The sequence below is a fragment of the Echinops telfairi genome, unplaced genomic scaffold, assembly GCF_000313985.2.
Source record: "Echinops telfairi isolate 266 unplaced genomic scaffold, ASM31398v2 ScPeMD7_5592;HRSCAF=6446, whole genome shotgun sequence".
Lineage (NCBI taxonomy): Eukaryota > Metazoa > Chordata > Mammalia > Afrosoricida > Tenrecidae > Echinops > Echinops telfairi.
Genome location: NW_022109491.1, coordinates 20122878 through 20136271, shown reverse-complemented (window position 1 = coordinate 20136271; position 13394 = coordinate 20122878). Strand labels below are relative to the sequence as shown.

The following is a 13394-nucleotide window of genomic DNA, read 5'->3' as shown; positions in this document are numbered from 1 at the left end:
CTTGATCTTCATCAGCAAGTACTTCAAGTCCTCCTCACTTTCAGCAAGCAAGGTCATGTCATCTGCACATCACAAGTTGCTAATAAGACTTCCTCAAATCCTGATGTCACCGTTTTCTTCATATAACCGTTTCTCTGATTCTGAGCAGACAGACTGAACATGCATGGTGAGGATACAACCCTGATGTACACCTTTCCTGACTTTTAAACCAAGCAGTCTTCCTTTATTCTGTTCATACAACTGCCTCTTGAGCTATGTACCGGTTTCACATAAAGACAATGAAGTGTTTTGGAATTTCCAAGCTTCTCAAGGCTATACATAGTTTATGATCCAAACACAACTTTTTTTTTTTTAATCTTCTTTGGTGATGTGTTTGTTCATGTGGTTTTAAAAAAAATCATTTTATTAGGGGCTCACACAACTCTTATCACAATCAATCCATACATCAATTGTGTAAAGTGCATTTGTACATTCATTGCCCTCATCATTCTCAAAACATTTCCTCTCCATTTAAGCCCCTGGCATTAGGCCCTTATTTTTCCCCTCCCTCCCCACTCCCCCCTGCCTCATGAGCTCTTGATAATTTATAAATTGTTATTTTGTCATATCTTGCCCTGTCCAACGTCTCTCTTCACCCACTTTTCGGTTGTCCATCCACCAAGGAGGAGGTCACATATAGTTCCTTGTAATCGGTTCCCTCTTTCCAACCCACTCTCCCTCTACCCTCCCTGTATCACCACTCACACCACTGGTCCTACAGGGCTCATCCATCCTGGATTCCCTGTATTTTCAGTTCCTATCTGTACCAGTGTACCTCCTCTGGTCTAGCCAGTCTTGCAAGATCGAATTCGAGTCATGGTAGTGGGAGCGGGGAGGAAACCTTTAGGAACTAGAGGAAAGTTGTATTTCTCATCATTGTTACATCGCACCCTGACTGGCTCATCTCCTCCCCGAGACCCCTCTGCAAGGGGATCTCCAGTGGCCTACTAATGGGCTTTGGGTCTCCACGCCACACTCCCCCAATCATTCACTATGGTAAGATTTTTTGTTCTGATGATGCCTTATACCTGATCCCTTCGATACCTCGTGATTGCATAGGCTGGTGTGCTTCTTCCATGTGGGCTTTGTAGCTTCTGAGCTTGATGGCCGCTTGATTACCTTTAAGCCTTTAAGACCCCTTACGCAAAATTTTTTATAACCGGGCACTATCAGCTGTCTTCGCCACATTTGCTTATGCACCCATTTGTCTTCAGTGATACCTTCGACACCTCGTGATCACACAGGCTGATATGTTGTTCCATGTGGGCTTTGTTGCTTCTGAGCTAGATGGCCACTTCTTTACCTTCAAGCTTTTAAGACCCCAGACACTACATCTTTTGATAGCCGGGCAACATCAGCTTTCTTCACCACATATGCAAATATATTTATATGAGGATGGGGAAATAGATCTATAAGCCTATATTTATAGGTTTAGTATTAAGGTAGCAGAAGGACATTGGGCCTCCACTCAAGTACTCCCTCAATGCAAGAATACTTCCTTCTATTAAATTGGCATTCTATGATCCTCACCTTCCCGACACAACCGTTGAAGACAAAGCGGGTGAATAAGCAAAAGAAGTAAACTTCTTTCTGGTATTCTCTGCTTTCAGCCAAAATCCATCGGACATTGGCAATGATCTATCTTGTTATACATCCTCTTATGAATTCAGCCTGAACCTCTGGAAACTCCCTATAATGTACTGCTAAAACTGTTGTTGGATGATCTTCACTAAAATTTTACTTGCAATCAATATCAATGATACTGTTCTATAATTTGAACATTCTGTTGGATCATCTTTCTTTGGTATGGGTACAAATAGATTTCTTCCACTCAGTTGGCCAAGTAGCTGTCTCTCAAATTTCTTGGCATAGATAAGCGCTTCAAGTGTTTAATCAACTTGTTGACACATTTCAATTGGCATTCCATCAATTACTGAGGCTTCATTTTTGACTAATGCTTTCAGTGCAGCTTGGACTTCTCCCACCATTATTACTGATTGCTCATATATGCGACCTCTGGAATGGTTGAATATTGACTAGTTCTTTTTGGTACGGTGGCTCTGTGTATTGTTCCCAGTTTCTTTTGAAGATTCAATCTTTCACCCACAGAAATTTTCAATATTGCAACTTGAAGCATGGATTTTCTTCTTTACTTCTTTCAGTTTAAGGTATGTTCTGTTTTGGTTTTCTAGGTCTTTGCACATTGCATTGTCATTTTACTGCTGTCCCTTGAAATGCTCTGTTCAGCTCTTTTATGTCATCATTTCTTGCCTTAGCTATTAGACAATTAAGAGAAAGTCTCCACTCAGATATTCTCTTGCTTTGCTTTCTAATGGTCTTTTGCTTTCTTCCTATATGGCGTTCTTGATGTCATCCCATAGCTCATCAGGTCGTTAAGTGTTGAACGCACCAAATCTGTTCTTGAAATTCACGTGATATACTTAATGTTGTAGATTTATAAAACAAATCTTGTGGATTTAATTTTCTTGAGCTTCAACCTTCCATATAAACAATTGATGGTCTGTTCCAGGGTCAGCCCCTGGACTCATTTTAGCTACCAATATTGTGCTCTTCCCACAATGTAGTCAATTTGATTTCTGTGTATTCCACCTGGAGAAGTCTACATGAACACTGATTGTTTGTGTTGTTGAAAAGGGTATTTGCTATTAAGAAGTTGTTGGTCTTACAAAATTCTATCATGTGATTTTATTTTCCAACCAGTTCCTTCTTGGTTTTCAACTTTTGCATTCCAATCAATTATTAATGTGCCATAATTGCATGTTTGATCAATTTCAAACTAAAGATGTTGGTATAATTCTTCAATTTCTGCATCACTAGCTTCAGTGTTTGTTTCTTAAATCTGAATAGTTGTCTTCATTGAATTTCCTTGTACGCAAATAGACAATCTAGCACAGACAGCATAGTAATTCAAGATAGATCTCAAAATATCCTTTTTGTTGATGACCTCAATGCCATTCCTCTTGTGTCATTTCCAGCATAGTAAATCATAGGGTTTTCTGATTCCAAATGGCCACTACCAGGCCATTTAGCTTACTACTACCTAGAGTACTGAACTTTATGCATTCCATTTCATTTCCCACAATTTCTAATTTTCTTGGATTCAGCTTTTTACTCCATCCACGTCATTATGGTCGACTCTACTTAGAGAAGGTAGCTCTTCCTCAGTCATATTTTGAATACCTTTAGATTGGCGGGCTCATTTTCTTGTGCTACCTCTCCCAATATTCTGCTTCTATTCATGAGGTTTACAGTATCTGGAAATATTTCAATGTTATCCATAAGGTTTTCCGTGCCTAATTTCTCAGGAGTGGACAGCCTATCACTGGGAAGTAAGGAGCTGTTTTACATAAGACTACACATTGGAAGATCCAAACTTGCCACTTATGGTGAAATTCTGGCCAAGATACTTACAAGTGTTGAGCCTCATCTACAATGCAATGATTACAATAAACCACTAGATCAAAAGTGTCCCAAGGCTGGAGATCCCCTTGCAGAGGGGTCTCGGGGAGGAGATGAGCCAGTCAGGGTGCGATGTAACAATGATGAGAAATACAACTTTCCTCTAGTCCCTAAATGTTTCCTCCCTGCTCCCACTACCATACGATCTTGCAAGTCTGGCTAGACCAGAGGAGGTACATTGGTACAGATAGGAACTGAAAATACAGGGAATCCAGGACGGATGAGCCCTACAGGACCAGTGGTGTGAGTGGCAAAACAGGGAGGGTAAAGGGACAATGGGTAGGAAAGAGGGAACCGATTACATGGAACTGTGTGTGACCTCCTCCCTGGGGGACAGACAACCGAAAAGTGGGTGAAGGGAGACGTCGGACAGGGCAAGATATGACCAAATACCCATTTATAAACTATCAAGGGCTCATGAGGGAGGGGGGGGCGGGGAGGGAGGGGAAAAAACGAGGACCTACTGTCGGGGGTTTAAGTGGAGAGAAAATGTTTTGAGAAACGATGTACAAATGCGCTTTACACAATTGATGTGTGTATGGATTGGGATAACAGTTGTATGAGCCCCTAATAAAATGTTAAAAAAAAAAAAGTGTCTCAAGGATGAGGGTGGGATGGTGTTTGGTCATATTAATAGTGTGGGGAGCCACGTTACCACATATATTCTGTAAGTCCTTCCTAACTCCTTTCCAAAGAAGTAGGAAAGTTGACTATTATGAGACAAAATGGAGAGCCCAGAGAATACAGTAGTTGGAATTTACGGCTTCATTCACAATGATGGGTGCCACTTCGGCTTGCAGAGCTAAAGGCAAAAGAAGATATCAAGTTCAACAGATTTTTATCTCACGCTTCTAATATAAACTACGGCAAAAGAGCAGACCCCATTTTCTACATTACCTTTGCCATGATGTAAAAGGCACAAAGGAGTAGCTGATCCAAATGTCTGTCTCTCATTAAATCAGGGCAATGTACTAAAGTAAATTCAAAACATGTCCATATCTTTCTTCGCAGCTCGTTGGAAATGTCCAGTTTTAAACATAAATCACGTAAGCGTACACTTGCTAAATGATAAACCTAAAATGCAAAAATATCAAGTGAATCCTTTTTGAAATTTTCTGACTTACTATTAAGGAGCAATCAGACAAAGATTTAAAAATACCTAGGCTATCAATACATTATATGTAGCACTCAGAGCCATGATCAATGTTAATGGAAGCAGCAGTCAAAAAATCAAATGACACATTGCAGTGGGCCTATCTGCTGCAAAAGACCTCTTTAAAATGTTAAAGGGCAAAAATGTCACTTTGAGGAATAAGGTATTTTCAAGCCATGGTATTTTTTATCGCGTTACAGGCACATGTGCAAGTTGGACAATGAATGCATCATTTTGTCAAGAGCTCAGAAATTTGTGTCCCATCTATTTTTAAAGTATACAGAATAAGTCTTATCAGTACCAGCAATGGGAGGAAGGGACTAAGGGGCAGTTAATGGTGATGGAAATATATCCCATTAAGGATAAGGTTGCACAGCTGATTACTGTCAATAAGCAGTACATCTGTTAAAGTTGAACTCGCAAAAACTGTGATATATACAACAAAGATGGTAAAAAAAAAAAAGCTGTTAATGTGATTTGGTGTCTTCTGTTTGGAGGTTTAGGGTTATAGTTTCATAGGACATCCGAGGTAATTGGTCTAAGTATTGTGCCTCTGTTCTACCTCCTACCTTACTGTCACGTGTATGGGGTCTTAAAAGCTTACTAGTAGCCATTCAAAATACCAATGGTCTCTGGAACAAAAAAGGAAGGAGAGTCAGGGACAGGAGGAGGGTATGGAATGTGTGGCTAATTGCTTTCATGAGTAACTAGTCCTTTGCAATGAGACCAAAAACTAGATAATGCATGGCTATTACTGAAAGTTAAATCAAAGAATCGTTAGAAGAATCTTATCAAAAGGTGGGAATATAAACCAGAATCTTACATTTTCATATACTCTAGACTCCCTGGAATCTGTTGGATGAGCCTCTGAAAATATTGCCCTGAGATCATCTTTAAACCACAAACCAAAATGCCCCTGAAGATTTTTTTAAAACCGAAAAACAATGTGACTCAACTAGTGAAAAAGGTCTGCCGTGAGCACTGCACTCTTTGAAGAACTCTCAATGGGATCAAATTGATAACAGCAATTCTAAAGATCAGACAGGAACCTGAGGGAGCAGTGAATTTATGTTACTAGGGAAGGAACAACTCAGAAAAGGCGTGTGAGAAAGTTTACACAACTTGAAGAATGTAAGCAATGTCACTGGCTGGTACATGTAGAAAATGTTCACATAATTATATTCAACATGTTCTTAACTAATCTTATATGCTAACACGTCAGACTTATGATAAAAACATACTTTTCACAATCGCCAATCTATTTTTAGGATTCTTCAGTAACTTTAAAGTTCACTTGTGAGATCCAATATATAGTATCACACAATGAACTCTGTCCACCACAGTTCCAGCACATTCCAGAGAGGAAGGTTAATCTACTGATAATGACATAAGAATGCAAGCTCTTAGGAAGCGAAAAAGTTAGTTCAGGAAATGGAGTAAAACAATATGAACGTGAGTTTAATCTCAAGATAATATTCTTTTATAAAGTCAAATAGGTAAGAAAAAATTTCGAACTAAATCTGCCCTCTGCTATGTCATCTTTCACGCACTCACTTAACAAGCTAGACAAACACATACCTTTCTGTAAAACAAAGCTAAGGACCCGGTTCTCTTTGGTTTGCATGTTCCAGTTGGCAGTACTTCTTGTGTGTTAGTCAGATGGGTCTGCTTTGGAGAAGCACCAAGTAATGATTGAGCAGTGAGGGATACAGGACTCTCCAATTTGCAATCCGGAGTTGTATTCATGGAAATGGGTATCAGTGTGATCCCTCCAGCATCATTTGCAATACCTGAATAGATATCAAGATTCCTCAGATTTGGAAATAAGTACACATTTCCCTACAAAGTTGTCAATAATATGTTTAATACAAATTTGCTTTCATTTATAAGGTAAATACTATTACTATTGGCCTGTGATCTCAAAAGTCAGCAATTTGAAATGGGGGGTGAAATATGGAGCTTTCTACTCCTGTAAACAGTTACAGTCTTGGAAACTCACAAGGGCAGTTGTACCCTGTCCTACAGGTCTCTAGGAGTTGTCATTGTCGTGATGGTAGTGAATGTGGTTTTTTTGGTTGAGTATTATCACTGAGAATTCTTTATAGTGTATAGCTTATAAAATTCAATCTTTACAATCACCCTAGTGAGGAATATAAACGTGAACTTCATAAACTTGCAGCCTAGCTTTGCCAAAAAATAATCTTTTGGAAAAAAGGAGCAGATACCAAGGGCTCAAGTAGAAAGCAAATGTTTTGAGAATGACGAGGGCAACAAATGTACAAATGTGCTGACACAATGGATGGATGTACAGATTGTGATAAAAGTTGTACGAGCCCCCAATAAATGATTTTTAAAAAATCTTTTTCAGACTCACATTATTAGTGTTAAACTTTGAGGCAGTCAAAGTTAAAAATCACCATTACAAATGGAAAAGTGCTTAAAAGATTTAAGAAATTTTAGTATTTTCCTTCTAGACCAGTGGCTGGCAAACTAGGGTCATTGGCCTATTTTGGCCTACTAGTTTAGATTACCGACCCCACCCCCACCCCAAGTTGAGAATGCTTTTAAATTTCTACACAGTTACATTTTTAAACTGTTATGTAAGTCCCTGGAGCTGCAACAATGGGCTCAAGCATGGAACCAATTGTGAGGATGTGCGGATGGCACAGGACCGGAGTGTTTTGTTCTGTAGTGCACAGAGTTACTATGGGTTAGTACCAACTTGATGGCACTTAGTAACATACAAGTCCCTATATGATCGTGTCAATTTTGTCTCCTGGACCAAACACCTGAACCTTTGAGAAAATTTTTGTTGACCCCATTCTAGGCTACTAGGAAGATCTGGGGCCTTTTAGAATTGATTTCATTTCTGGAATAACATTTGATGTACACTTCCATGGAATCCCAGAAGCTAAAACTCCTTCACTACTTCATCAAAACAAGTTCTAAAGGCATAAAGAGGACAAAGTTGGCTCTTCTTCTTCTATCTCAGATTTCACAGCAATGCAAAGAGATTTTATGGAGAATTTTATACATGGGGAAAGGGCAAACAATTCACCTTGAAATTTCCCATTTATTTTGAGGTCAATGTCGGTTTAAACAACATTCTAGAAACTAATAGTTGGCAGTATGATCAGAGACAAGAAGAAAAACCTAATGTGAAAACTGTCTACCATGCCGAGGATTCTCAACCAAAAACCAACACCAAATACTGCCCTCAGCTCAACGCTGGCACACAGTGAGCCTACAGAACTGGGTAGAAAGCCCTTGTGGGTTTCCGAGATGGGAATTCTTTATGGGAGTAGAAAGTCTTCTCTTTCTCTCGGAAACAAGATGGAGAGGGAGGCTATTTACCACACTCTTATCTAAGGAGGGAATGCTAGGGTAGTGTGATGGTTAACTTTATGTGGCAGCTTGACTAGGCTATGGTGCCCAGAAGTTTGGTCAAATATTAAACTAGATGTTGTGATGAAGATATTTTGTAGATAAGATTAACTTTTATAATCAGTTGACTTTAAGTAAAGGGGATTATTCTTAATAATCTGGGTGGACCTCATGCAATAGGCTGAAGTCCTTAAGAGCTAAACCAGGTTCTAGATTTAACAGACATACCTATGTAAATTACCCAAGACTGCAAGGTCAACTCTTTCCTGAGTTTACAAGTTGTCACCTGCCCTGTGGATTTCACACTTACTTGCTAGACCCCACAATCCCAGGAGTCCATTGCTTTGCTTGTCTACCTACCTCTTACTCACCCATATACACACCTCCCAACTGGTTTTGTTTCTTTACAAAACATTGATACAGATGGCATGTATACACTGAATAATGTACTCAAAACCATCACTGCTTTATGTATGTGACATCATATAAGGTTTGGGGGAAACATTAAGTAATGGTATAAAATGTTTATGTTCCTCAAAAGAGGAGAGTGGATGTTTATAAATTGTGAGAGACAACCAGAGAGATGTTAAGAGTTCGAGTGGAACAATCGACTATTCTAACTCCTCAATTTCATCATTTGAAAAATGGGAATGATACTTCTCATCCACGGTAGTTATGTGGACGAAATGAAATAATGATCCTGGCACAAAATAAATGTTCAATAAATAGCAACTCATGTTACTAGGGCCAAAATCTGAGGCTACAGGCAAAGGAAACCTAGAAGGCTGGAGGATCTAAGCAAGTTTCCTCACGATAGAATTCTTTAAGTATATATTTAAAATTTCCAGCTGTACTTGGTACTCTACATAAGTGAGACTTGGGTTATAAAACTGACAAAAACAAAACCATACAGGTCATCTGCTGCAACCCTTTCACTGTACAGACTAAGAAACACACCAAACACAAAGTAACCTAACTAAGGTCAGGGAAGTGCAAAAACTAAAATACAATAAAGCTATTAGATCAAGGCCTTTTTCCGAAGTATAATGCAGACGAAATTAAAATGTTAATAGCAACCAAAGAGGCCTGCAGGTTACAAGGAAGGGAGTGTGGAATCCTCCCTTCTGGGAACAGACTGCAGGAGACAAATACCAGCACTATGTCTTCCTTCCTGTGACTTAATCCACTTCAGTGACTCTTTCCTCCATTGCAAGCATTTCGGTGAAAACTCTAGTACTTTATAAATTATGCTACACACACGTGAGACTAGAGCTCTTGGGCAAAAGTATGTCTCTCTCAACAACAAAGCCTTAGCCAAGGAAAATCACCCAGAGCTTTAGGACTGTAAAATCATAAATATACTTTAATATTTAGTCTTCCAAATAACTTTATTACTTTTGAAGAAGAGATTCATTTTGCCCAGCATCTTCTTCTAAAGATGCAGCAATGAACCCAAGGACATGGAAATATTCATTGTGTATGCTGTCATCTTGCCAAATCTATGGAAATTGAAATTGTCCAATGGTGTAGATATGACTACATATGTACACCCACATACATACACACAAACACACAGATGCATGTCTGTATGTGCACACATACAGGTATATGCTAGAAAAGGGGTGGGAAAGGCTACAAATAATAATTCTAGATCATGACTTAATTATTTTAAAGTATTATCCCATGAAATAATATTGTTTTGCTGTGAGTGCTTAAAGATGTCCTTAATGCATTCATTTGGAAGGCTCAGATAAAAAAATGAAAGTTTGTGAAATGTAAAAAAAAAAAGCCTATTTAAAAACTGCTTTGTTCTGTAAACCTTCATACCCAAATCACAATAAAAAGTTGTAAAAGAAAGCAAATAAATGGCTTAAGTCCAAGAAGGGGAAAAAAACCACATCGGGTTAGAAAAACCACATGATCTGGCCTAGTAATAGATTAAAATTTTTTTTCCAACTCAGAAAAAAAAGAAAGATAAATGCATTCAGATGTTACCATGAAATGGGATTGTAACTTTTTGTCCTGTTGTCCCTGTTATGGTAGTGGTGGTCATTGTTAGAAGACTCTGCCCAGGTGAAATTGACATATTTTCAGGATTAATACATGAAGAAGGAGCAATTTTTAATTTTGTTCCTTCTGCTATGATCTTGTCCAGTAGCATTTCCTTTGGTGGATCTTCTCCAAAAAGTCTTCTCTTAGCACTTCCTGCTGTAGGAGAACTGTAGCGTTCGTGGACAGAAATTGGAGACAATGGTTGCATATCTAATAAAGAGAAAAGTACATTCTAAAACAGTTTGGCATAAATTCTTAAATAATAAATCACATCAAAGAAAAATAATAATAAATCACATCATCATTTATTCAATCAATGCATATTGAGTTACCATGTTAAGCACTAGGGATACAGCAGTACTGTATATAACACAGATGTGGTCTCCACCCTCTTTACTATTAAGTAGGAGAGAGATATAAGACACTACATTAAAAAATGAAAATGATGACAGCTCATCTTTCTTGGACATCGCTTCTGAATCTACACTTATATTAAAGGCTGCAAAATACTACAGGTAAAGTAGATGAGAGGCCAAATGTGATAATCACTCATTTGAAGCCATAGTTCAATTAACTTCTGTCTCCTAATATTACTTAGTAAATAAGAAGGGAGCAATAAGCAAGTACCAGTGATTTAGTTCATAGTTTTTGCCTTCTTTAATAGCTGTCTTTCCAAAATAACTTTAGGCAGTAACGGTGGGGAATCATCCTCTATAAGCCTACCAGAAGATGAAGACGAATAAAGGTGATAAGACCGTTCTTACCTTTGTCTTACTCTGTGGTTGGCAGAAATGTATTGATTAAAAACAAAGAAACAAACAAACAAACAAGAGTTAAGGATCACATCTCTTTCGCAGGGTCACCCTTCTGCAGGAACTGCTGTTTCCTCTCCACGAGGTACACAGTGCCCTGCCTTCTCTCCCATTCTTGCCCACTTCCCCAGCCCCACGGCATCCTTTCTTCACAAGTATATAAATCATAAGCATTTAAAGTGAAAGCATTTCACAATTTTAAATTCACCAGATAATTAGATAAGAGTCATGTAATCTAGTTCCAAACATGCCTAACAAGTATAAAAATTACCCCTGGCAATGCTTTGGCAGCTCTTTCAGCACTACTCATTTGTTGAGATGATAGGGAAAGAATCAATACAAATAGTTTAATAAAAAAGACTTTCTAGAATTCTGGGCATTGTGAAAGCAACTTTGATGTCCCGTCTGGAGAAAACAAGTGAAAATTTTTACTGTAACAACTCCCATTAATCCTTTGTAGGTGTCTGTCTGAATACCTAGTATTTGAGAAATCCAAGGCAGCTCCAACTAGGCTGTACGGCCCGTGAAATTTGTATGTTTCTAGAAAAGCTGTAGTGGACTGGACTCTCAAAATTAAATGCAGATACAAATTAATGAACTGTCTTATTCTCAGAGTCAAAAATCAATTTTTAAATTTTCTAAGGATTTCCCATTATTTGGTTCTCTTGCGAAAATACTACAAGAAATGTTTTTCTTCATTATAAAAATAGTACATGCCATGAAATGTTCATAACAATAGTATTTGAAAAGGCCAAAAATAACCCAAATATCTACCAATAGGTGAGTGGACAAGCGAAATGTGCCATATCCACACAATGAGATAATACTCAGCCATAAAGACGAATGAAGTTACAGCCTGGAGAAATCCTGGAAGCACTATGCTGCGGAAGCGAAGCAAGACTCAAATGGCCACATATTGTTTGACTCTGTTCACAGGAAATGTTCAGAATGGGTAAACCCCTAGAGAGCGAGCGAGCGAGCGAGCAAAGTCACAGTCCAGGGCACAGGGAGACAGGACAGAAGACTGTACGTGGTATATAGAAGGGTTCTTTGGGGGTGATGAAAGACTGGAATTTCTCAGTGGTGCTTGTTGCATTGATGGTATTGTGCCAAAAACCACTGAAGTTTATATTTTAAAAGTGGATTTTATCATATGTAACTTACATTAAAAATCCCCTAAATAGCAAAAGATAATACATGAAGAGAGTGCTAGCTGCTCCCAGTCCACCGCTCGGAGAGCGGGCCGTTTGGGCGGCTCTCCGTCGTCTTGGTTCTTCGCTCTCTAGTAGACAGCTGCCACATGCACACTCGCACACCTCCGTGTATGTGTGCACACACACGCAAGTCATAGCCATGGACACAGACAGCTCTCACTCTGCAGTTCCAATAAGCATGGATTTTAGTTACATTATTTCCATAACATAATGAAATTAAAAAATAAATTATTTTCAAAATCATACTGGAAATTCTATTACTGTAATGTAAAAGGCAGGAGTCACACAAATACTCGATTCTTTTAGAGTTCTGGCACAACAAGCATGAGCCCCTTTACAAATCCAGATGAAGGAATTGAATGTTTTAATAATAGTGAGACTTGAAAATGTCTCTGAAAACATGTGTTTTATGGTTTTACAATCACACGGTTGGACCTACCCTTTCGAAGACTCCCACTGTCAGTCCTAACTTCTTTGACACGTGGGTGCATAATAGGAGACATTGGTATCATGGGAAGATGTCCCTGTACACTTCCCCCATTTCCTGTTTCAAAGTTATTTGGAAATATAACCTGTAGAAAACAAAAATCCTCTACATTAGAAACAAAAAGTAAGCCTGCCAATTAAAACTTATCATGGAAAGAGGGGGAATAAATGTTTTCTTAAAATTTTATTTCCTACTTTATTTCTCTACTTCATTCTTCTCAAAATACAACAACTTCCATAAAAGCACTTTCACTCATAGTATTAAGAGAATAAGCTTATCACTGAAAACTAGACATAAGTACTATCATTCTCCATCAGGGATAAAAAAACAGAGGTTCAAAATGTGAAATTTGCTCAAAGTAACACTATTGCTTAGTAATAGAGCCAGGGCTTAAACCCAAATCTTTTCCCCAACTGCATTGCTATTTCCACTTTCCTAATGGGTCTAAGTATTGAACTGCTATCCACAAGATCTCCCCCACAAGATCAGCCACTGTGGGGCAGAAAGATGTGGCTATCCTGCTCCTGTGGAGATAGGGCCACTATGAGTCAGAATCGATTCAACAGCAAGAGGCTAATGGATTTTAACTGCTGCCTTTCATTTGGCGGTGAAGCCCTAACAACTACACTACCTGACACCATTTCATACCCACTAGGATAATTTGTATCAGAAAGGTAGAAAGTAAAGATGTGGAGATCAGAGCCCTCATGCATTGCTTGTAGGAATGTAAATTGTTATGGATGCTATAGGACATAGTTTGGTATTGCCTCAAA

General features: G+C 38.6%; 1 protein-coding gene across 1 annotated transcript in view; it reads right to left on the bottom strand.

The window, feature by feature from the left end:
• The window catches only part of RBL1 (RB transcriptional corepressor like 1), a 53773-nt gene that overhangs the window by 17607 nt on the left and 22772 nt on the right, over nt 1–13394 (bottom strand). Inside the window, exons 13-16 of the mRNA XM_004698254.2 lie at nt 12574–12706; nt 10052–10318; nt 6251–6462; nt 4417–4593 (exon numbers count right to left, since the gene is read on the bottom strand). Of these exons, the coding sequence (XP_004698311.1) occupies nt 4417–4593; nt 6251–6462; nt 10052–10318; nt 12574–12706 (789 nt within the window). The remainder of the gene's footprint in view (nt 1–4416; nt 4594–6250; nt 6463–10051; nt 10319–12573; nt 12707–13394) is intronic.